Source organism: Schistocerca piceifrons, chromosome 8 (assembly GCF_021461385.2).
Source record: "Schistocerca piceifrons isolate TAMUIC-IGC-003096 chromosome 8, iqSchPice1.1, whole genome shotgun sequence".
Taxonomy (NCBI): domain Eukaryota; kingdom Metazoa; phylum Arthropoda; class Insecta; order Orthoptera; family Acrididae; genus Schistocerca; species Schistocerca piceifrons.
In genome coordinates this window covers 373,524,543-373,551,170 of record NC_060145.1, presented here as the reverse complement: position 1 = coordinate 373,551,170, position 26,628 = coordinate 373,524,543, and the positions used below count along the sequence as shown (strand labels likewise).

The window sequence follows — 26,628 nt, the reverse complement described above, 5'->3', positions numbered from 1 at the left end:
TGCTTAGTAATTTGAGTAGTCTTATCTGTTTCTCGCATGATGTGGCGCACACACTGAAACAACTGGACAAAAAAGTATAATCAATAAGTAAAATGGTGTGTTCCCAATTATTGGGCATATATACTAATTACAATTTAAGATCTGTAATAGGAAGGTGGATTGATAAATTCTATTAAAAATTCTAAATAAATTTTATTCACAAAAAGCCTTTATTTGTAAATTGTAAACTTTCGTGGTCGGATATGTCACAATTAATAAAATGTTCTGACCTGTTACACTGTGGTCGAATGGATTTCAAATTAAAACCCAACTTTTCTCTCCATCTGCAGATAACATTTTCAAGGGGAAGCGTAGCTTCTCGAGTGTCGATTCACACCCTGGCTTGCTAGACTGCATTAAAATTCCACAGAAGAATGCATAAATGGAATTTTGCTGCAATCAGTGGCGAGTCAGGGTGAGAATTCAACACTCAAAGCTATGAGCCCACTTGAAAATGTCCTCTGCAGATGGTGACGAAATGCATTTTAATGTGAAAGCCATTTGACCATGGCATAATAGCCCATAACATTTCATTAGTTGTGGAACATTTATTTCTTTCCATAATCTCCATTGAGTTCGATGTAATTAGTTAATCAAGACTTACATTTTTATTCTCTTAAATATTTATTTTCATATGTATCTAAACGCTCAATTACATTGAAGCTCACCTTCAACAGATGAAAATTTCTTTCAAACATTTACCCAAAATTATGAGTAGCAAAAAGTTATACAGAAACAATATGTGGAAGATATGGGATGGCTAACTACACTGAGAAACAAATTAAACAGTTATTTTTTCCAAATGCTGTAACTGTCTCTCACTGCAAAATAGAAGTTTGAAGTTTGTACAAACGTGCCTATAAACTTCCTCTGTGGTGCCCTACGACATCACCCTCGGGCTCAGGAATGCTTCACACAGCGAGGTGTTGACACATGCAGGAAAAAGATCCATGTGACTTATAAGGTGGCTTAAAACTTTCCAGTCCAATTTTTCTACTCACTGCATTCTCTCCAACTCTAATTTTATTTATTTATTTTTTTTTTAAATAAAATGCAATAGCAGGACACTTGACAACTATTTCTTTTACACTAGCTTTTGAAACTACATAAGGTTTTTTTGTTTATAACTGTTTATACCTTTTTTCTGTATGGCACTTCTTAAAATATTCTCCCAGAGGAAGTCCACGATTCCTCTTGCGTGTTTTGCAGCAGAATATTGTTTCTCTTCTTCCTCCTTTTTCCTTGCATTTGTTAGAAACCATGCAATCACTTGCTGATTTTTTTTTTCTTTTTTTAAATTTTGCGCTATGAAATGCACCTTGTAATTTAGTCTCTCCTTGAATACAGACAATGATGGTCTTCTTCTCTTCTTTGAATTTATATTTCTCATCTGGCACACTAGTTGTCTGATCAGATTTTTTTCTATAGGAAAGATGGGTCTCCACATCGGTTCTTGCCTACTGAGTGAAGAATATAACTGTTACCTACAGCAACTTCAATCAGTCAAAAGAATAATTTTTTCCACCTCCTGTGCAATCATACCGTAAAACCATAGCAATCACAGTACTCATCAGCCTCATCCACTCCTCCCATAAACTTCAGGTGTACCAAAATAACAGTGGGTTTCAGGAACTCCACAAGCTCTTTCTTCCTATAACCAGTAATCAATTGGGCCTGAGAACCAAAGAATGTACTCAACATTGTCACTAACCTCTCATCACGGAATAAAAGAAACATTTTTCGCATTGGGAAAGTGGCAGGCAGTGTGAAGTTAATCTGCTGGAGCAATAGCTGAAAGAACACTCCAGGAGCCAACAGAGAAGAGGGATGTGCCCCATACTGGCGGACAAAGGAGTCATTGAAGAAGGAGGCATAGGACGGGTGGCCAGGCATGGTATCCACTGAGGAGAACATTACATCAGTATCACAATGGTAGTTCAGCAGCTTCTGCACAGAGATTCTCAATCGGGTTAGTGTGAAAGGTGCCAGTGGCCAAATGGATGCCACGATGGAGGATTGTATTCAGTAAGCATAAGATAGATAGATGTGCAGATGCATAAACAGAACACTAATAGCCTAGTTTTGAACAGACACGGGATCAGTACAAACAGAGGAGGACACTGACAGACAATGTACAGCGGACAGCTATTTATGACCCATCAGAGGACCAAGAAAGTTTCCTATCACACATGAGTCCCAGGAGTTTCATAGTTTCAATGAATGGAAGAGCAACAAGCCCAAGATGTAGAAACACGTCGAATAAACCCATTGCACAACCAGCAAATCATACAAAGGATTTTGTCAATGCTCATGTGTAAAGATGATCAAGTTATTGCTGAAGACGCAGCTCAAGGAGACAAGTCTACAGTGAACTGCAAATGATCACAAAATCATCAACGAAAAGGGAGCCAAAGATGCTTGGCGGGAGACAGGCCATAATAGGGTAAATGGTGACAGCAAAGACGATGCTCAGGACAGAGCCCTGCAGCATCCCGTTTTCCTGGATAAAGGTGTCCGACAAGGCAAACTCACAAATACCTTGAAACCTGTATCTTTTCAAAATTCCTGAAGGAAATGTAGAGAGTATGGAGGATACCAGTCCTCCAGCAGGTGTCGTAGGCTTTCTCCAAATCAAAAAACACAGCCACAGTCTGGAATTTCTGCAGAAAACAGTTCACGCCATGGGTTGACAAAGTAACGAGATGGTCTACAGTAGAACAGTTGTGCAGTGGTTAATAGATTGTGAGACTTGAGCCACCATAACAGCCGGGCATGACTCATACATTCCATCACCTTGCAAACACAGCTTGTGAGAGAAATGGGGTGATAGTTAGAAGGAAGGTGTTTGTCCTTACCAGGCTTAGGTATGGGTATGACAGTGGCTTCATGCCAGCATCTGGGAAATAAGCCATCCACCCAGGTGCGATTGTACAAAGGAAAGACAAAGTGCTTGCCCACAAGGGAAAGGGGCTGCAACATCTGAACGTGAACATCGTACAGCCCTGAGGCAGAAGATCGGAAGGACGTCAGAGTGTGATCTAGCTCACGCTTAGTAAAGGCAGCATTGTAGCATTCACAATTCTGAGAAGAGAAGGCTATCACTCGAGCCTGCTCCACTTGTATCCAATGGAGGAAGGCAGGGTGATAGAGGTTGGAGTTCGAAATCTCTGCCAAATACTGACCCAAGGTGTTGGAGATGACATCGTCTGCTATAGTCAAGCCGCAAAGTGGGGAATGAAGCTTGGTCCCAGAGAGCCTCAAAGATTGACCCAACGATGGAAGAAAGAATGGAACTGTTAAAAGAACTACTAAATGAAATGTAGCTAGCATTTTTGCCATCCCCAAGAATGCAACGACACTGCTCACACAGCTGTTTATAACAAATGCAGTTTACCATTATAGGATGACAGTTAAAAATGTGGAGAGCATGTCTCCGCACACGCCTCAGTCCACCAACGGACAGGAACACCACACGGTAATGGTGAAGTGTGAGGAATGAAATGTTCTGCAGTGGTAAGGATAATGTTTGTAAGGTATTCTACCTGGTCATCACAACTGGAGAAACGTTTTTCACTGAAGGTCGCTATGTAGGGATAAAGCCTCCATTTGGCCTTAGAAAGTTGCCAATTGGATGTACAAGTAAGTTGGGTATGAGTCAGCAAAAAGACAGCACATGGGAAATGGTTGCTCAAGCATGTGTCAGAGAGAACAGACCACTCGAGACAATGGGCAAGCTGGGCAATGCAGAACAAGAGATCCAAATTGGAATAGGTGTGAATGGAATCTGGGTGCTCCAGTGTTAAGGCCGATGAGAAGGAGAGTTGATTGAGAAGGTCAGCCAAGAGGATACCTCTCTGACAGGTTCTGTGAGAGCCCCAAAGGGGATGGTGCACATTAAAGTCACAGAGCAGCAAAAAGGGAATTGGCCAATAAGCTGGAGAAAGTCTGCCCTGGTGACAATGAATGACAGAGGAATGTAGATGGTACAAAGAGAAAAGGCAAAGTGAGGAAGAAAAATGCAGACCACAAGAGCTTGCAGCCGGATGTTCAGCGATATGACTTGACTATGAACATCATCCCACAAGAGCTGCATGACTCCCCCATGAGATGGAACACCATCCTTAAGAGGAAGGTCAAAGCGGACCGGAAAGAAATGTGAGAGGTCAAAGCAGTCACGTGGAAGCAATTTTGTTTCCTAGGAGCAGAAAAAAATGGATGATTCCAAGAGAAGCCGAAATTCCTTCTTTTTGGATCTAATGCTGCAAACATTCCATTCGAGGTGTCGTAGGCTTTCTCCAAATCAAAAAACACAGCCACAGTCTGGAATTTCTGCAGAAAACAGTTCACGCCATGGGTTGACAAAGTAACGAGATGGTCTACAGTAGAACAGTTGTGCAGTGGTTAATAGATTGTGAGACTTGAGCCACCATAACAGCCGGGCATGACTCATACATTCCATCACCTTGCAAACACAGCTTGTGAGAGAAATGGGGTGATAGTTAGAAGGAAGGTGTTTGTCCTTACCAGGCTTAGGTATGGGTATGACAGTGGCTTCATGCCAGCATCTGGGAAATAAGCCATCCACCCAGGTGCGATTGTACAAAGGAAAGACAAAGTGCTTGCCCACAAGGGAAAGGGGCTGCAACATCTGAACGTGAACATCGTACAGCCCTGAGGCAGAAGATCGGAAGGACGTCAGAGTGTGATCTAGCTCACGCTTAGTAAAGGCAGCATTGTAGCATTCACAATTCTGAGAAGAGAAGGCTATCACTCGAGCCTGCTCCACTTGTATCCAATGGAGGAAGGCAGGGTGATAGAGGTTGGAGTTCGAAATCTCTGCCAAATACTGACCCAAGGTGTTGGAGATGACATCGTCTGCTATAGTCAAGCCGCAAAGTGGGGAATGAAGCTTGGTCCCAGAGAGCCTCAAAGATTGACCCAACGATGGAAGAAAGAATGGAACTGTTAAAAGAACTACTAAATGAAATGTAGCTAGCATTTTTGCCATCCCCAAGAATGCAACGACACTGCTCACACAGCTGTTTATAACAAATGCAGTTTACCATTATAGGATGACAGTTAAAAATGTGGAGAGCATGTCTCCGCACACGCCTCAGTCCACCAACGGACAGGAACACCACACGGTAATGGTGAAGTGTGAGGAATGAAATGTTCTGCAGTGGTAAGGATAATGTTTGTAAGGTATTCTACCTGGTCATCACAACTGGAGAAACGTTTTTCACTGAAGGTCGCTATGTAGGGATAAAGCCTCCATTTGGCCTTAGAAAGTTGCCAATTGGATGTACAAGTAAGTTGGGTATGAGTCAGCAAAAAGACAGCACATGGGAAATGGTTGCTCAAGCATGTGTCAGAGAGAACAGACCACTCGAGACAATGGGCAAGCTGGGCAATGCAGAACAAGAGATCCAAATTGGAATAGGTGTGAATGGAATCTGGGTGCTCCAGTGTTAAGGCCGATGAGAAGGAGAGTTGATTGAGAAGGTCAGCCAAGAGGATACCTCTCTGACAGGTTCTGTGAGAGCCCCAAAGGGGATGGTGCACATTAAAGTCACAGAGCAGCAAAAAGGGAATTGGCCAATAAGCTGGAGAAAGTCTGCCCTGGTGACAATGAATGACAGAGGAATGTAGATGGTACAAAGAGAAAAGGCAAAGTGAGGAAGAAAAATGCAGACCACAAGAGCTTGCAGCCGGATGTTCAGCGATATGACTTGACTATGAACATCATCCCACAAGAGCTGCATGACTCCCCCATGAGATGGAACACCATCCTTAAGAGGAAGGTCAAAGCGGACCGGAAAGAAATGTGAGAGGTCAAAGCAGTCACGTGGAAGCAATTTTGTTTCCTAGGAGCAGAAAAAAAATGGATGATTCCAAGAGAAGCCGAAATTCCTTCTTTTTGGATCTAATGCTGCAAACATTCCATTCGAGGAGAGTCATGATGGGCAAAAGGGAGGATGGAAAAAATGAAAGGTTGTAACCTCAGTTGCTACCGAGTGAGAGCCTTCAAAGACTCACTGCTACAGGGCATAGTGACTGGAGGATCCTGCTCCATAAGATCTACAGAGGTGTTGGCATTCTTCCTCAGTCAGTCTGCAGATTCAATGACAAAAAAATGGTTGGTGGTGCGCACCAGCGAAACGGAAGTCATCCAGATGAGGCTATCACGCAGTGGCACTGTTGACGAGGATCTCCGAGTCAGCAAAGGAGAAGACTGTTTGCTTTTGTTTGATTTCTGGGAGCCTTTGCAGTTGGCAGAGGAAGACTCAGATGTCTGTTGGCCGGAGGGATCTAAAAAGTCTTTGCGGGAGTATTCCTGCCTGTTGTGTAGCAGGTGATTTTGCAGCTAGAGGTGAAAATTTGGTGGCTTGTTGGATGGCTGGAGGAGGAAAAGAAGATGAGGATGCTACAGTGATAGAGGGTGATTTTAGAGCCACGGTGTCGAATTTGAGGTTGCAAGTTTGTGTGGTCATGTCCTTTGTGTAGCAAGAATGATACTGTAAGTGCCAAATGGTAGAACGCAGGGCTTTCAATTAGCCAACCACTTGTGAGCGACAGGGTAAGGCACTTTTTTCTTCACCCAGGTCTCCTGGATGGCCCACTCACTGAGATACACAAGACCTTCTCAGTATGAGCCTACATGGTTGCCACTGCAATTGATACAGTGGAGCGAAGGAGGCGGGAAATCGCCCTTGTGAGCATCCCTATCACTAGTAACACATTGGTTGGGTTTCAACACAACATTCGAGTGTGGTTGAAATGTTGACATTAGTAGTAGTGCACTGGGTTTGCAATGTGCATTCGGACCTTGATGGCTTCATAGCCTGCTTTGATCTTTGATGGTAGCACTACCCAACCAAATGTACAAAAGAGAGTGCATGCACGCACTAAGGATGCATCAAACTTTTTCACCACCCACCCGATGGACTGCAGTGATGCCCTGATAAGAGACGTAGATTTCTCTCTCAGCAATACCATCGAGCAGCCTTGTGCACATAAAACCATGCAGAGAATTCAGTGTTCGATGGGCCTCGATACGAACAGGAAAGCCATGGAGAAGCAAAGCTACAAGCAGTAGTTATGCCTGTGAATCACAATTAGTCTTCAAAACCAAAGTACCATTGCATAAGCGAGAGTAGGATTTCATAGGGCCTGCAATTGCATCAAAATGTTTCTGAGTAATATATAGATTAACCAAAGCAAAGGACTGACCGTCTTCAGTAGATGAAACCACAAAGAACGGAGTGCAACCAGGGCAGTGTTGGAATTATTAACCTCATGCTGTTTACATTTTGTAGACGTAGACTGAGATGAGTATAACTGGCTCATTGTGAGATAATGCCCCATAACTGCAAGCACCTTCAACGGCATACTACTCCTAACTGAGGGCCACCCCAGAGAGGAGCTCACTCCCCTTAGGTGATTGTTAACACCTCAGGTCACACCTCCCGAACTCCTCAGAGGGACCAATGGACAATTTGGGAAGGTAACAGCTCAGCCAATCAGCCTTCCCTGGGCCTGGCTTGTACCAGACAGTACAATGTGAACCTTGCCTGTTAAACTACAAATTATGCGTTAGCCAGTCACCTGTTATGCACCAGACATGTGGACTGGCCTTCAGGAGCACACAGGGAGGAAAAAGAAACAGAGGAACCTCAAACGCCAATGCAGAGGGAGGATAGGAGAATGAAAAAGGAAAAAAAGGAAGAAAAAACAGTGGAGGGACTGTTTGGACCTCAGACTACTGAAAATTCAGAACACATACCCAAACATATCCCACCCAAGTTCCCCAAGGGAGGGCAGAATGGAAGAAAAGGTGGTGTGAGGCTGGGCCTATGAAAACCAAGCTTGAAGTCACCAAAGACTGGTGAGCAACATGTGGGGTTATTCAAGCATGTTGTCATTGTCACAAAGACTGAGTGTGATGTCACAAACACCACACTCTTGCACCGAGCGAAAATACGAGGGAAGGCAGCCAGGGGCAGCGAGGTTCGCCGAGGGCTAGTCCAACAACGCATTTCCTACACCACCTTTAACAGTAGCATCAAAAAATGTGTCAATGCTGTTGACCAGTCACCAACCAATTCTTATTTTGTCACACAGACCTTGAAAAAACAAACTGCATGGGCATTTTCAATCTTATAAAATTAAGGTCCATGTGTAAAAGTAACCATTTTATTTACCAGCTATGCTGCAATTACTGTGCAGCATTATACATGAGAATAACAAAAGGAAGATTAGTATTCAGTGTCCCTTCAACAGTGAGGTCATTAGAGACAGAGCAGGTTAGAGAAGGATGGGAAAAGAAATACTCTGATCTCTCAAAGGAATCATCTCGGCATTGCCTTGAGCAACTTCAGAATGTCACAGACAACTTAATCTGGATGACCACAAACAGATTTAAACAGTCGTCCTCCCAAATATGAGTCCAGAATGTTAACCACTGTGTCACTTCATTCGATGTGGTAATAACAACAACTAAGCAGTTGTCTACCTGCATGAATGACAACAATCCACAATACAGAAAATTTATTACGTCTTGCCAAGGATCACAGAAATTTCTTCAGTTTTTGCATTGAAACCTATAATCATTGAAGTGGGGTGCTTATTCATCATCTTCAGGCTATGGTCTGTCGCAATATTAAAATGCTACATGGACAATATCAGAGACTACATTTGAGAGCCCCAGCAACATAAGGGTGAAAACTATTTAAACCGACAAACTCTAGGAGGTTGTAGGGGACATCAAAACAAATATTTTTCCCTGATGTCATTTTTTCCTATGAGGATTATTTAAACTGGTGGAGGCCGTATTACGCTCTTCAGTTGTTAGAGGGCGTATTACGCTCTTCAGTTGTAGGTAACTGCTGTCCACCAGTGTAGTAGTGCATTGTCTCTGTTTACTAATGGAGTGATACACCTGGAGTGAGTACACTGATATGGTTGGTGCGTACTACGAAGCGCACCACAACAGACGAGCTGCACAGCGGGTTTATCAACAACAATATCCTAATTGCCGTATCACGCAGCATACGACCTTTGCTGCTGTGTACCAACATCTGAGTGAGACCGGGTCATTTAGCAGATTACTTGGACAGGGACGTCATCGCACGGTAAGAACTCTGCAATTTGAGGAAGCTGTCTTGCAGCATGTGGAGCAGGATCCTTCAATCAGTACTCATGCAATTGCACATAACATGGGGACGAATCAGACAAATGTAAGAACAGTCCTTCAAGAGCAATTCTTACGTCCATTTCACTTGCATCATCTCCACAACCTGGAACCAGTTGATTATCCACCCACAGCACAGTTTTCGCAGTGGTACCTGGAACAGTGTGAAATGCATCCCACATTTCCATCCTCTGTGTTGCTTACTGATGAAGCAACGTTCGGGCGTGATGGAGTCTTCAACATGGACAATTCGCATGTTTGGAGTAAGGATAACCCACATGCCACAGTTACTAGCACTCATCAAGTGCGGTTCTTCATTAATGTGTGTGTCGGTGTTGTTGGGGACTGTTTAATTGGGCCGTATCTGCTACCTAGGCCATTAAAGGGCGGAAGACGTCCCACTCCCTACAAGACAATGCATGTGGTTCCAACACGACGGGGCGCCGGCACATTTCAGGCGCCGTGTACATCAATTCCTGGACCGACAGTTCCCAGGAACATGGACTGGCAGATGTGGTCCCGACCATAGCCTGCTCGATCCCCAGATATATCCCCTCTGGACTTTTTTGTGTGGTGAGAGATGCGCAACTTTGTTTGCACAACTCCTGTTCCATCAGAAGAGGATCTGGTTGCCCGGATAGTAGCAGCAGCAGCAGGAACAATTCAGGATACTCCTGGGGTTTTTGCCCATGTCAGACAGAACATGATCCGCCCCTGTAACCTTTGTTTACATGTCAATGGAGGCATTTTTGAAAATCTACTGTAATTGAAAATGGATTGTGTTAATGTGTTGTCTCTTGGTCATAAAAAATGGAAAAGTGTTTGTTGCTTTAATTACTTTGTCGCCAGAGAAATCTTCCTCTACCGGTTTAACTACTCCTTATAGGGAAAAATATTTGTTTTGATGTCCCCTAAAACCTCCGAGAGTGTGTCGGTTTAAGTACTTTTCACCCTGTATACAATTTTTGGAAAAGCTTTAACAACACATCTTTATAGATATTTGCTGAACTGATGAATGAGATGTTAAAGCATTCCTGAAATACCAAACTTGATTGATCTCTAATATTAACTGTCCCCAAGAAAACTATCCTAGCCAAACCTGTAGAAGGGAAAACATTACAGTATAAGACATTTAACTATTTTGTGAATACAGAAGGATTTTTCAATTTTGTTTGGAATACTTCCAACCCAATGGGAGCTTAAAGTTTGAACACTTAATTACTTTATGGACCTACTTAAAAAAAAATTAACTACCCTTAAGGGGACATAGTCGCGAGGGAACTCCCATAAGGAATCAATGCTAAAATGAGCAAACGTCAAGTACATTTTCTGAAGTAAGTAATGGAGATAAAGACTTGAAACTTTTACAGTGTACAGCTGAAACATCATTTTCAAATCACATAAAAATGGTTAATGTATTTTATATATTTCACGAGTAATCATTTTTTTGTTCTATAAGACAAAAAATTAAAACTTTTCTAAACACCTTGGAGCTTGTAAATCTGTTCTTTTTATCACTACTGGTCTATTTCTTATCTAATTAATCATCATTGTATTAACAAGAGATACTGTAAGTCTGATGTCTGTAGCAGTTATAGTTTTTGAGAAAAGCGTACCAGAAGGTCAAAAAATGTCGTTTTGAGAAAAATGGTATTAAAGTTTTACATGCAAGAAAGTAATGTACAATGCCATACAGACACACTTTTAAAACAGTCCAGGGCTATACTGTGGCTCAGCTTCTTGATCCTTATCTTTCCTGCAGAAATATCAGCATAACAGATACGGTCCATGTCAATCTTTTTCAGTCCCCTTTCAGTATTGATACCATCCTTTGTTCCCAAGAGTCTTAATACATCAGTCTTCTTTGACACGCCAGCATTGAAGCACATCACTGCATCATGAACACCAAATTTTAGTGTTTCTTTTCTAACAAAAACAGTTTTTGGTAGCCTTGTCCAAATGACAGAATTCAAACTTTCATTTGGGTTTTGACTTTTTCCATGGAGACACTTTTTCAAGAGCTCTTGTTGGCTAAGGTCTCTGAAAATGGGTTTCACAGCTAGCAGGATTTTTTCTGGAATTGAATGTTTGTGCTTATAGCTGGAAGATGTTGCTGGGTTGTTGAATTTGCACCAGCTGTCAGGTCCCCGTGGGCAAAGGTTATGTTGTGGTTCCTCATCTGTTGAAATTTTATGAAAGAATATAGCCCAGATGACTCTCCTCATTGCTTCTACATTGTTGCAGTTAATTCTAATGGCCATACCATAATAAGTCTGGATCCTGTCTATTTCAACCTTTGTCGGGCCCCCTTTACCACCTAACTTTTTTTCCTTACATATCTTTAGAAGTCGTGATCCCATTCTTTTCTGTACATGTCTTATACATTCCAGTTTATTAATTTTGACTCTAGGCCCATAAGGTTTATCTTTTACCACTTTCTGATAAGCCTTACTGTCCCTGTCCCCAAGATAGTCTGTATAGAGGATACCTCTTGACTGCACAGACCTTTTGAAAATGTTAGCAACACCAGCCACTTCCATGCCTCCACTAGAACCATTATAATTCTTTTTACACACATGTTGTATAGTGGGATTTTTGCTACAGATGTCACAGAACTTAGTAATAATTTCAATATCCAGAACCTTCCTAGTATCAAAAGAAGTTGCTGACACAATGCCATTTAGGGATGTATGCCCACGTTTCAGCCAACTGCCATCAAAACCAGCAGAAATTTTGCCTTGGGTCAGATTTCGTATCATTCAACTGAACTGCTTCTTTGGCTGCTTTCAACATTGTAGATTCACTTACCTCAGCTACAACTGCACCAATAGTCTTGTTGTAAACATCAAACTTTCTTGGAGGTGGAGGAATGTTCATCACTGCACAAAGAACAGCACCTGCATTTCGCCCTTTTCCAATAGATCTAAGTGCATACACTAATCTTATATTGTTTTCATACAATCTGCTTCTTGTTACGTGGGATGACATTGTATTGGCAGTACAGCTACATTCCAAACATGTCAAAACTAAATTACAAACAATTCCCCTGGTTTTCACCACATCTTTGTGCAAAGTAACGTTTCCACCACAGTTTTTACAATTTGTGTGTTTTTCGATAAGTTGACGTAATAACCTCATGGAGATCAGAATGTTTGTGTCAGTAACAACAGAAACACTGTTTACACCACATATTGCATTGTCACGCATTTGAGAGACACTTGGAAAACCGGCAGCACCTAGAAGCTTCTTGCTTGAAGCACTATCACTCGCACTGACTTCACTTTCAATATTATTTTCTGCCCTCTGTTCAAAACTAGCAGTTTTGCGGTTTATTTTTACATATTTATTTCCACGAAACTTAGCCTTATATCCAAACTTCCTTATTCTACCCATTGTGTTATAATGTTTCACACAATCACTACATTTGTATCACCAAAACGTAAACAACTAGGATGAAGAAACTGACAAACGATAGTAGACAATGCAGACAGGCTGGCAAACATCAGAATAACAATTCTCTCTTGCAACCCAAATAAAGAGTATTTATATCCGTGGAACATAAATGATTGTTGTACTGTAGTCAATGCTGACTACTGCGCGAGACACAGCAAAAATGGACGTGGCACTAGTTACCATGCTTCACAAACAAATTAATAACTCCGAATCTAATAATCAGATTTGTATGAAACAAACGGCATTTTGTAGCCAAATAATTGGAGCATAGATAAAGACTTAAAAAAAAAAAAAAGAAAAAAAAAGAAAGAAAAAGAAAGAAATTCGATTTTTTTGAGCCTGTTCGCGACTGTGTCCCCTTAAGTAGACTGAATGTTTAAGGGCTCACTTCTGACAAGAAAGACACTAGAACTAAATTTTCACTCTGGACTGGAGTGCGCGCTGATATGAAACTTCCTTGCAGATTAAAACTGTGTGCTGGACGGAAACTCGAACTCAGGACCTTTGCCTTTGCTGGCAAGTGCTCTACCATCTGAGCTGTGAGGACGGGGCGTGAGTCGTACTTGAGTAGTTCAGATGGTAGAGCACTTGCCTGCAAAAGACAAAGGTCCTGAGTTTGAGTCTCAGTCCAGCACATAGTTTTAACCTGCCAGGAAGTTTCAAGAAAGACACTGTTGTATCTATAGACTTGAAAAATTCACATACTGCAATAAACGCAAATATAGATGTGATTTTCGCCCCAAAATTTGAAAATGTGAAATTACCTAACAGGTGCTATTTCACAATAAATTTCATCCCTGTGAAGCAGCCTTATTTTCTGCATATAAACATTAAAAATGTAACCACTTTTCGGTTATTGCACATCATCTGGCAAATCCCAATTTGAAAGGAGTACCTGTGTAAGAGCATGTTTGCAAAATAAAAACTGCACAAACATATTGACTTACCAGTGAACTTGATTCTATGGTTTCATCACAACTGTGAGAGGTAGAATGGGCTGTATAAAATACACCCTGTGTAACACAACACAGAAGTCAGTCGTGGGACCTAGCATCTTTGAGTAAAGAAACACATTTGTCTGTTAGCAAAAGTTCAAAAGTTGGTAAAATGTGGACACTTAGTTTTAGGTGGTGGGTGTTTTAAACTGTGGTTGCATTAAATACCAGTCAGATGAGGCCTGAATTACCTGGACTATGACACTCCCACAAGCAAGCAATTGCACTCTTACTAAATGCCTTGTGCTGTGCGCAGCTGTTTTTTTCCCTCCTTTTAAAAAAAAAAAAAAAAAAAAAAAAAAAAAAAAAAAAAAAGAGTGAAGAGAATAATCCTGTTTCATCAAGGAATTCAGTGACGATCCTTGAAATATCATAAGGGACCTACAATCGCAGGCAAAAATGGAAACAAATGAAAACCATTTGAGAAAAAAAACTGCTGAAGTTTTTGCAAAAGCAAACATTCCTGACAAAAGAGCTGCCTAACTACCATCTCTCTCTCTCTCTCTCTCTCTCTCTCTCTCTCTCTGAGAGTCAGTTTCAGAGCACTATGGCTTTGTACTCATGTATTGTGACAATATTTTAAATTTTTACATAAAAAAAATGCACATTTCCACAAAATAGATGCAAATTTTGACAAAAATAGATGCCACATTTTCAGGTCCCTTGTATTATTCATGACTAGTCCTGAAACAACATTTTGAATACAGATGGAAACAACTGTGACCTTTGATACAATGACGTGCACTAGCACAACTAACTTCAGATGGGGTTCTTCCATCAGATGGTGGATACAGCCTTCATTGCATTATGCTGATTACAATTTTCAGAACAGTTATTATGTAGAGAAAACATATTTTCAAAGTAATTTGTGTTGTTACAACAGAGAAATGCTTATGTTTAATGTACACTGAAAGTAAAGTTCTTTTTTCTTTTACCTGATGCATCCCACAGATCATCAAAGAGCCCTGAAGTTTCAGAAAGTAGTGGAGCACTTTTCTCAACTTTAGGCTGCACATTCCGAGTGTCAACTACTGGCACTGATTTCTGACCTCCAGCTGGCATATTTGCACTGCAAGAGGGCAACTTCATAATTAAAAAACAAGGTAGGCACATTCATTGCTATAGTTTAAACATTATCAAGTGATAAATCAACCAGCATTATTTAATGTACATCTTGAATATGTTTTTCAACATTATTCCCAAACTTTCACTTCTTTCATTCCCAAGGAAAGTATGTAGGATTTCGCTTATCTGCTCTCCTACGCACATCTACAATTTTTCAACCTTTGGATCTGTCCTTATGGTGTTCATGCTGATGCCTTACACTATGTTCATCGACCACACAATAGATGGAGAATGCTGTGAGGAAGAGGTCTCTAACATCAAGTAGGAAGATCCCACTCCCACATAATGTCTTTTCCTGCTCTTTGGTTCAGTAAAGAAACATTTTTGGAAAAAATAGCAGTTCTCATCCTGAACGTAAAGGACACTCAACTACTTGCAGTAATAGCTGTTCAAGTGGAACGGAACACTGATGCTGATTACAGTAATTCACCAATATTATTAGATGATAAAAACACTTTCCAGTGCATTTACAATTTGGGATACAACTAATGGTAAGTATATGCAACATGGAACCATTCCTTTTTAAAAAAAAGAAGAAGAAGAAGAAGAAGAAGAAGAAGAAGAAAGATGTAGACATCAAAAAATTACACACACTTTCGACAAGTATTCAAATCCAAGAAAAGAAAAAGAATTGCTGTTTTGTACCCATGAGCAGGGAGTACAGTTTAGTGAGCACTTGCAAACAGCAATACTTGTACAACATCAAACTGAGATTTAGAGCACATCAATATGATGGGACAACATTGCATCAGATTGTAGAAATAGTGCCAGTATTGAGGAAACAGCTAGTCGGTAACAACAGGATGTAAGTAGGATACAGTGCCATGGTCATTAAAATTATTTATCCATAACAACATTTATTAAGTTCCACTTGAGACAGGCAAAAAAACCACTGTACTGCAGACAAGTCAATTTGTGCTCACTAGAGACAATAATCATGAACAGAAAGACTGTCACAACCTAAAACTGTCGTACATATATAAACAGCAAGCGTGGGGGAAAAGTAGTCTGTTATGGCACTGGAATATAAGACACACAGAACTGCACTGCAAAAGCAAATCAATTACACTAACTATGGCTTCCATTACACCCCACAGCTTACCTGGAGAAATATACTGCATACAGAAGAAACACACAGCCCTGAAAATCAAATATATGACTGGATGAGGCCAACGAAACTATTAATTCAGGAACGTAATGAGGTTGTCTTTAATGGAATTTCAGACTGAGGCAATATACAGATCTAATAGTTTAGCTAGTCCAAGCAAAAGTGATACCATCCATTCGCACAAGGAAGTCACTGCTTTGAGAAACTAATGAGTAACAATTTACAAGCAGCTCTACCTTACAGATTAATCAAATTGGGGACATGGTGCATGTATTACCTTCTCACTTAGCTTACAGAAAAATACTGGCAGAATTCACAAAAAATCTGACATTAAATTCCAATTTCTTACACATGCATCTGAAATTTCCACAAAAAGTTGCTGTTGAAATAGACACTTAATAAATCTAGGAGGTTTCTGAGAGGATCTTATAGCTTTCCAGAATGGAAAGGTTTGTGCCATTAACAGCAGCACCTCAAGATTTGGTCATAATGCACTAACCTGTCCCCATTCCAGAGGGACAGGCGCAGGCGCGGGCGTGAGGGAGGGGGCAGGGGCAGACGCGAGGGGAGGGGATGGGAGCAGACATGAGGGGAGGGGACGGGAGCAGACGTGAGGGGATGGGATGGGAGAAGACGTGAGAGGGAGGGAGGAGTCATGAGTTGAGGGGAAGGTAGGGTAGATGAGGGGAGTAGGGGGTAGATGAGGGGAGGAGAGGGTAGGTGTGGAGAGGAGAGGGTAGGTGTGGGGAGGAGAGGGTAGGTGTAGGGAGGAGAGGGTAGGTGTGGGGAGGAGAGGGTAGGTGTGGGGAGGAGAGGGTAGGTGTGGGGAGGAGAGGGTAGGTGTGGGGAGGAGAGGGTAGGTGTGGGGAGGAGAGGGTAGGTGTGGGGAGGAGAGGGTAGGTGTGGGGAGGAGAGGGTAGGTGTGGGGAGGAGAGGGTAGGTGTGGGGAGGAGAGGGTAGATGAGGGGAGGAGAGGGTAGATGAGGGGAGCAGAGAGTAGATGAGGGGAGGAGAGGGTAGATGAGGGAGCAGAGAGTAGATGAGGGTAGGAGAGGGTAGATGAGGTGGGAGAGGGTAGATGAGAGGAGGAGAGCAGAGGGGAGAGAAAGAGAGAAGGGGTTAGGAGACATTCGTGGAAGAGGCATTGCGAGAGTACAGGATACGCTGGAGAGAGAATCTCTGTCTGCACAGTTCAGTAAAACTAGCGCTGGAAGGAAACATCCAAATGGCTCTTGTAGGGTAGCAGCTGTTGAAGTAATTTCTATTGTGGTGTTCAGCATTTTCATCAACTGCATCATCAAGTTTGGCAGTTACCACTCATGCGAGTAGGCAGTTAGTTACTTGTCACGCCCACATAGGATGTTGCACAGTAATCGCATCATAGCTGATATAATAACATGCCTGCTTTCATACATGGCCCTGTCTTTTATAAGATAGGAAATGCCTGCGAATGGACTGTGGTAGGATGGGTGGACGAATGCATGGGACTGTTATTACACCTGTGTCAACCACAAGGATTATGGTAGGATATTCCTCATCTCAATGCACAATAAGAAGTAGTCAAAGCCCTGGCAACAGATGTGGGTGAGCTTTTCAAGGCCAGGATGATACTGGGTGATCAAAGGAGTCCTGCTTGGTCGCTAATTAACAAGTTTACTGGTGTCAGAGGAAAAGACGGCACAGGAGATCCGTTTATGGATGAGCTTGATAGGATACTGTCTGTTAATAAAGGCTTTAGGAAGATTATTGATCTATTGCAACAGCTCCTATTTTACACTGCACATACAGCATCCAGGGTTGGAGAGGCTGTAAAGAAAGACTTTTTTTGACGTGGAATGGGTGACAGTTGTCAAAGTGGAAGTACTGTTATTGGCTGGCATACTCAATGTAGATGTATCGGGTGATCAAAAAGTCAGTATAAATTTGAAAACTTAATAAACCACGGAACAATGTAGATACAGAGGTAAAAATTGACACACATGCTTGGAATGACATGGAGTTTTAATAGAACAAAGTTCAAAAAATGTCCAACAGATTGCGCTGGACAGCAAAATGTCATTGACTGCGCACGATAATCGTGTATAAAAGGAACTGTAATGAGAGAGAGAATCAGATGCACCAGCAGTCGCAGCATGTTGACATCACCTGAAAAGGCACTTTTAGTGAAGCTGTATTAACAAATGGGGGATGTGCTAGTTCAGCGTTACAATTCTATCGACATAGGAAGAGGATTCAAATGGGTAAAGGTCTGCTGACAAATGCAGCTGTGGCGAGAATGATTTCGAAGTTCGAAGCCACGGGTTGTTTAGACGATAGACCCCGTAGTGGCCGATCGAGCACAAGGCGTAATGCTGCTGAGACAGTTCAGGAAGAAATGGAGACTGTAGCGGGTTCGTCTATGCACGGGGAAGTCAGCGCTCATGCAGTCGCACGTCGCACCGGCATTCCATACACTACTGTTTGGTTGGCACATAAGCGTACCCTCCGATGCTATCCGTACAAAATCCATTGGTATCATGAACTGTTACCTGGCGATTTACTAAAGCGGAGGGCATTTGCGGTGTGGGCGTTTCAAAAGACGGCGGAAGATGACGATTGGTTGAGTAACATGTTGTGGACCGACGAAGCTCATTTCATGCTCCGAGGGTCTGTCAACGTCCACAACTGCAGAATTTGGGCTACCGAAAATCTTAGAACTGTCATGGAAACTCCATTGCATGACAAGAAAGTCATGGTATGGGTTGGATTTACCACATCTACCATTATTGGGCCTTTTTTTTCTTCGAGAAAATGCGTGATTCTGGTTTTGTAACTGCTACTGTGACGGGTGAGAGGTACACCGATATGTTACAGAATCGCATCATACTCAGCCTGGCTGATAAACACCTGCTGGAACGTACGATGTTTATGCAGGATGGCGCTCCACCCCATATTGCTAGACGCATGACAGATCTCTTGCGCGCGTCGTTTGGTGATGATCGTGTGCTCAGCCGCCACTTTTGTCATGCTTGGCCTCCCAGGTCCCCAGACCTCAGTCCGTGCCATTATTGGCTTTGGCATTACCTGAAGTCGCAAGTGTATCGTGATCGACCGACATCTCTAAGGATGCTGAAAGACAACATCCGACACCAATGCCTCACCATAACTCTGGACATGCTTTACAGTGCTGTTCACATTATTCCTCGACTACAGCTACTGTTAGGAATGATGGTGGACATATTGAGCATTTCCTGTAAACAACATCATCTTTGCTTTGTCTTACTTTGTTATGCTAATTATTGCTATTCTGATCAGATGAAGCGCCATCTGTCGGACATTTTTTGAACTTTAGTATTTTTTTGTTTCTAATAAAACCCCATGTCATTCCAAGCATGTGTGTCAATTTGTACCTCTCTATCTACATTATTCCGTGATTTATTCAGTTTTCAAATTTATACTGACTTTTTGATCACACGGTATTTATGGAGACATCTGAGAGGCGGAGACTGACATCTAATATAGTGGAATGTTGAGTTGAGAAGGACCAGGTGAGGGTATTTTATTTCCTCCAGGTATTTATATTGTGGTTGAGTTTATAAATAATACTGATATAATGTTTGGAAAAGGAATAAACAAGAAACTTCACATTCACGTAAGTGTAACTGGTGTGAAAAATGTTTATAATACATAAATTCACTGCTGTTAATCATGCTCTTGTGGCACTGCAAGAACTAGAGGGTCTACATCTACGCCTACATAAATACTCCACAAGCCACCATACTGAGCATGGCGGAGGGTACTTCATGCCTTAGTAGTCAATTCCTTTGTGTTCCACTAGAAAATGGAGTGACAGGAAAAGACTGTCTATATGCCTTTGTATGAGCTCCAGTTTCTCCCATCTTGTCTTTGTTGTCCTTATGAGAAATATATGTAGGTGTCAGTATAATCAATCTGTGGTCTGCTGCAAATGCCAGTTCTCTAAATTAATGCCAGTTCTCTAAATTTTCTCAATAGTGTTTCAAAAAAGGAATATTATCTTCCCTCCCCCTCCAGGAACTCCAATTTGAGTTTACAAAGGTCGTATGAGAACACTTCTCACGAAACAAGTCATCTTACAACATAAATGAAAACTTCCTGGAAGATTAATATAGTATTCCAGATCACGACTCAAAAGTCAGAATATGAAATAGCTCCTATGTTTGAATCCCTGTATGGCACACACTTTTAATCTGCCAGGAAACTCCAAATCAGCGTACATTCTGCTGCAGAGTGAAAAATTAACTCTGATTACAGCACAGTTATCAACCAATGAAATTGAAATAAACAATGACAGCAATGTGCAAGGAAGATATGGCTCATGATTGACTGACAAACACAAAGTTTCCAGTCAACATAAAATTGTTAATGATTTAATACAAGAAAAAGTTATGTACTTACACTGATGGCTTATTCACTGTGGGTGATGCTGTGGTTGAGAAAAGGTCTTTTTCTAAATCATTACCAAATAAATCATCTGCTTTACTTTGTGCAAAAGTAGCTTCCTCTCCTTTAGCAGTTGGTTTAAAATCCGATTCTGTAGATACACAAAAAATAATGAATTAATGAAGAAAGTCATTTATCAAAATATCCACGGGTGTACTGCCGATCTACAGTGTCCAACAGGCACAATTTTTCAGCGATCATACATGTCGCCATCATCAGGTGAACTGACGGACTGAGCTCCTATGAACGTGCCGGCTCGGAGATCTGTACGCTATGGCTGCTCAGAGGGAACGGGTTCGGTTGCGGCGGCGGCGGCCGATTTAAATACCCTCCGCCCGTGGCGCGTTCCCTCCGCTGTCCGCGCCCCGCACCACGGTCACGCGGTGGAACAGATTGCGACGGCATCTGAGATGACGTCGGAGTGATGGCTCTGTCCGCCATAGTCGTCACAACTATACGTTTGCTCAATTTACTCTTGATTAACCCAATCGCTGGTTCCCAAGCCTTGCTAAGATTATAGCCACAGTTACGGTTTATGAGATCGTCATTGGTGCGAATTTCGGTGGCCTCTCTAACAACGCTGTCCCAGTATCTTGACGTCTGTACCAGAATCCTCATGCGTTCATACTCCATAGCATGATTTTCCGACAAACAATGTTCAGCAACCGCTGACTTGCTCGAATACATCAGTCGAGTGTACCTCTGGTGGTCACGGCAACGATCCACGACAGTACGCATCGTCTGACCAATATACGACTTGCCACATTGACACAGAATCACACGCCGGCCTTCCTCAAACCGAGGTCATCTTTGGCGCTCCCCACCAGTGCACGAGTTTTATTCGGAGGACAAAACACAGTTCCGACCCGGTGTTTCTTCAAAATGCGGGCGATTTTCCCCGAGAGTGTGCCTGTATATGGAATAAACGCAGTGCCTACCTCCTCCCTCGTGATTTCATCCATCTCCACAGGTTGTGCTGTAGTGGTTGGGAGGAGCTCACACTGAATCTGCCACTCTGAGTACAATTCTAGTGACTCTCCATTGTCAGCAACATCAGGGCACCTACACATTTGTTGGCCAAATACCTGACGGGAATATTAAGTCCTTATGTGGGCAAATGCCCTCATCACATCCGTAATTCCGTGGATTTTGTTAAACGCCTTGATAGCTTCAGGTTGGATGAGTCAGATATCATGGTGAGTTTTGATGTCGTTTCCTTGTTTACGAGGGTACTCCTACGAGAGTCACTAGAATTGATTAGTCAGAAGTTCAACTAGAAGACCACTGAATTTTTTAGGCATGTCTTGACTTCCACGTATTTTCTTTTTAATGGAGAATACTATGAACAAACGGAGGGAGTCGCCATGGGTAGCCCACTCGCACCGGTGGTAGCAAATTTGTACATGGAGAACTTCGTGGAGGAAGCCCTGTCGTCATCCGAATAGAAACCTACTTGCTTTTTCCGTTACGTGGACAACACGTTCGTCATCTGGCCACATGGTATGGATAAACTCCTTGACTTCCTTACACATCTAAACTCCATACACCCCAACACCAAATTCACTATGGAGACTGAAACGGAGGGTAAATTACCTTTCCTTGACATCTTGATCAAGAGAAGGGCTGACAGCACCCTAGGTCATGGGAAGTATCGGAAGACAACGCACACTGATTTGTATTTGCACGCAGACAGCAGCCACCACCCTTCACAGAGGAATGGGGTACTTAAAACTCTAGTACATAGGGCGCGCAACGCAGAGAGTCTACCCCAGGAACTGGAACATCTGAGAACTGTATTTCGAAAAAATGGGTACTCAGAGTGGCAGATTCAATGTGAGCTCCTCCCAACCACTACAGCACAACCTGTGGAGATGGATGAAATCACGAGGGAGGAGGTAGGCACTGCGTTTATTCCATACACAGGCACACTCTCGGGGAAAATCGCCCGCATTTTGAAGAAACACTGGGTCGGAACTGTGTTTTGTCCTCCAAATAAAACTCGTGCACTGGTGGGGAGCGCCAAAGATGACCTCAGTTTGAGGAAGGCCAGCATTTACCAGATTCCGTGTCAATGTGGCAAGTCGTATATTGGTCAGACGATGCGTACCGTCGAGGATCAATGCCGTGAACACCAGAGGTACACTCGACTGATGTATCCAAGCAAGTCGGCGGTCGCTGAACATTGTATGTAGGAAAATCACGCTATGGAGTATGAACGCACGAGGATTCTGGTACAGACGTCGAGATACTGGGACAGCGTTGTTAGAGAGGCCACCGAAATTCGCACCAATGACGACCTCATAAACCGTAACTGTGGCTGTAATCTTAGCAAGGCTTGGGAACCAGCGATTGGGTTAATCAAGAGTAAATTGAGCAAACGTATAGTTGTGGCGACCATGGCGGACAGAGCCAACACTCCAACGTCATCTCAGACGCCGTTGCAATCTGTTCCACCGCGTGACCATGGCGCGGGGCGCGAACAGTGGAGGGAACGCGCCACGGGCGGAGGGTATTTAAATCGGCTGCCACCGCGACCGAATCCAGTTCCCTCTGAGCATCCATAGCGTACGGATCTCCGTGCCGGCAAGTTCACAGGAGCTCAGTCCGTCAGTTCACCTGATGATGGCGACACGTATGATCGCCGAAATATTGTGCCCGTTGGACACTGTAGACCGGCAATACACCCGTGGATATTTTGATTATCAAATACGCCGAGAGAAACTCAAGAATCAAGGTCATTTATGGTACAGAATGCCCATAAACTCAGTTATGAATGGGCATAATTACTCATTGTTGGAACACCTTTACCTTAGTATAAAGCTGACATTTGTCATGTCCAGACACCGATCATGCACACAACTCATGAGCTGATTACATAGAAATTCTGTCCCATTGTCATGTAGTGATGGTACAAAACCATCCATGGGCATTAGGCGGAAATGGTGGGTAGGGCGGAGGGTTATCCACATTAAATTTCATATCCTCTTAAATCTTTATTTTATTTGAAAAGTTATTAACACTCTACATGTTTTATTCTTTGTGTCTACTCATTTATTTCTCAACATAGTCACCCTGGCGATAAACACATTATTCCCGAGAGACCGGGTTGTTGATACGATCACTTTCGAATGTTTGACTTTGTTGACAGAGCCACAACTTCAATTCTGCTTGCACTGCTTCATCACTATCAAAGTGAAGTCCTCGAAGGTTTCCTTAAGTTTTGAAAACAGATGAAAACTGGATGGGGCCAAATTGGGACTGTATGGAGGACGACAGATGACAGAGAACCCAAGGCAATTGTTGCAGATGTCGCAATGCTCGTGTGTGGCCTGGTATTGTCATGCTGGAGGAGAGGGTGCTCCATGCACGGACAAACTCTTCGAATTCAAAACTCCATTACAGCACACTGTTTCTCACACACCAAAGTAGTTATATTACACAGCTCCACATCAGACGCTACAATTCGAAGCCCTCTATCGGCAGAGAGCTGTAAATATGTAGACATTAAGAATAAAGATGTAAAATATTAATAACATATGATTTATTTAAAAAGCTTTAAGAGTTTTCACATAAATTCAGAGGCATTACTTTTCAGCCGACCGTCACAGTTTGTTAGCAGATGTGATAAAACTTAAAATTATGACCCCATACAGCAGCCATACTACACGTATTCTGTGATGTAAAATCTTCCTCACAATTTTAATTGCTTTCCCTCCACTTCCACATCAATTTGCAGGATTGGAAGTACATATGAGACATAACTACCCAGTCTTCACCAGAACAGACAATTTACAAGAGAGCTATGATATTAATAGCATACATGGGAAAAACAGATTTAATAATGAATATTATGCTTGTATTTCGTATCTGAGTTGAAGAGTGTTTTTAATTTTCAGTGGAAAATTTTTTTAAACCATTAAAAACATGGCACACAGCCAAACCAAAGAGTCCATACAAACTGATATTGAAATCTTCAACTTTTATAGTCCTGTCTTCCTCAGTTGCGTGTAATATTACGGTATTGAAAAACATTGCTTTAAAACAAGCGTTCAGTGCATAGTGTTGTGGAATGAGGAAAAAAACCGCAAATTGGCGTTCATAAGAAGAAGAACAACACCAAAAATGCAACAGGAGCGTAATATGTAGGAAATTGTCCACACAACCTGCCACTGATGATGCCTTGCAGAAAATAAAGGCGAAACGTGTATGGCACTAAAATTGTGTTTTATTCAGTTGCTGTCAGACGGTCCATAAGTAAAAATTATTAATATACCGTGATATTGAAATACTGCACAGGGTACTGGCATGATTCACCGAGTGTAAATTAAACAATCTTCAGTAATGTAAGCAAGTTTCAGCAGGCTGGGCTAAGAACCAATGACTAAGGGAAGAGAAAAACATGCTGCATCATCTGTAGAAGTTATTCCTTCCTTTCACTGTATTTTTATCTTCCTTTAAAATTCAAAAGTCACTTCATTTCAGCTCTGCACTGCAAAGTAAATCCATTTTTTCCATCAATCAAAAACTGGACTATCAGTGTTATTATCCACTAAACAAAGCTCTATGTTGTACTTCCACAGTCTAAATTAATAAAACAGCTCTGGGTTTTTCTTATTTTCATTAGGTCACAAAAGATACTAGATAATTTACAGACTGGTAAGGTACTTGCCTGCATTTGTTTTTTGATTTTTCTTACTTTCAGGTTCGTCCCATAATGATTCAGGTTCAGTGCTCTTTTGGTTCCAGTCACCTAAATCATCAAAAAGGCCACTCCCAGCGGAATATTTCGCATTCTTGCCAAACAGCACATCATTTTCATTACCATCATCGTCATTATCTTCAAGTGGGGGAAGGAACATATTACCTGGAAAGTAAAACTAATATTATTTTAGTACAGATCACAATTTTAGCTGAATTAGTAGTGTCACACAACAGCAAAAGAAAAACTGAATAACCAATAAACAGCACTGTGTGAAGGATTCTATTAATCTAAAAGTTTTCCCAATTTTTTGACAAAAATGAAGGAAATGAAACTTCTGAAGGGTTCTCCGTCTATCTTGACTTCAAGGATAGTGCAGCACTCCTTACGAGTCAACATGAGTGAGCTATGATTGGCCACAATGAGAAGAAAACTCTTTATTATTTACTCATAATAAATTAAGAGACAAAATTGCTGGTCATCATTTAACTACAGGAGGCAAAATGTTTAGTACTCTTGAAAGACACATATAAAAATAAAAGTGATAACGGAATCCTAGCTTGTAGAACTACCAGTCCCTTCCTCGAGGAGGAGAGACGCATATGTTGGGAAATGTCAAAAAGGAAGGGCTGGTCACTCAGACCCATGATGAGAGGGAATAACCACTAGCTAAAAAGAGGTGTGAATTGATATTAACTTCACATGTCTTAGAATTTTAAACTATTTGGTCAGGAACAAGATAAACCATTCTCATTTTTAAAAATACAGTTAAGTTTCTCACAGAGAAGCAGTATGAGCAAATCAGTGAGTTGGTACATCATGGTATGACATTCTTATGGCACTAATTTCCTCCCTTTTGCATGAGTGGAGTATTACCTTCATAACAGAAAGCAGAGGGTCTCACAGACAGACTGTAGTCATATGTTAGATAGGAGACTATAGCATGTGGATCCTACAAGCATGAGTATTGGGCTCACTCTTGTTCTTAACCTACATAAATGGTGTTCCAATGCCTTTAAAGGACTATCAAAAGACTAATATTTGCTGACTCATCTCCGTAGCAAAGTGTTCTGCATGACTGACTATGATGCAGATTCATTTCCCAGTACTTCCAGGGAGTATTCCTTGGTGAGAGGACTGGAACAGGGTGCACTCAGCATCATGCTGCGAATTCAGGGTCTATTCAAGTAATAAATAGTGGCTCATTCTAACTATCACTCCCAAATATATTCACTGCTTGACAGTATTTGTTGCTGTTATGAGTCTACCTCTTCAACAACACCAATTTTATTAAGCACAACTTACTTACAATTAAATCACAGAAAGTAATAGTCCCAGACTCTTCTGGAAATACACAAAACGAAAGACATCTGGAGATGGATACCTTGTGGGCAATACAGTATTCTGAATGTTTCTTGAAGAATGCACACACTAGAGCTAGAGAACACTGTCCACAGGTTCTACTGGAAAACTGGGATACAAACCATGCTCTCAGTGCACCTATATGCATTCAGTTCGTTCACTGAAAACATGATTGGTTGAATGGTACATAAAGACA

The 26,628-nt window shown here is 41.9% G+C and overlaps 1 protein-coding gene across 1 annotated transcript in view; it reads right to left on the bottom strand.

Annotated features, from left to right (window-relative positions):
- Positions 1–26,628, bottom strand: part of LOC124711908 (WASH complex subunit 2) — a 216,181-nt gene that overhangs the window by 103,272 nt on the left and 86,281 nt on the right. The window contains exons 8-10 of the mRNA XM_047242161.1: positions 25,041–25,235; positions 20,327–20,462; positions 14,613–14,746 (exon numbers count right to left, since the gene is read on the bottom strand). Of these exons, the coding sequence (XP_047098117.1) occupies positions 14,613–14,746; positions 20,327–20,462; positions 25,041–25,235 (465 nt within the window). The remainder of the gene's footprint in view (positions 1–14,612; positions 14,747–20,326; positions 20,463–25,040; positions 25,236–26,628) is intronic.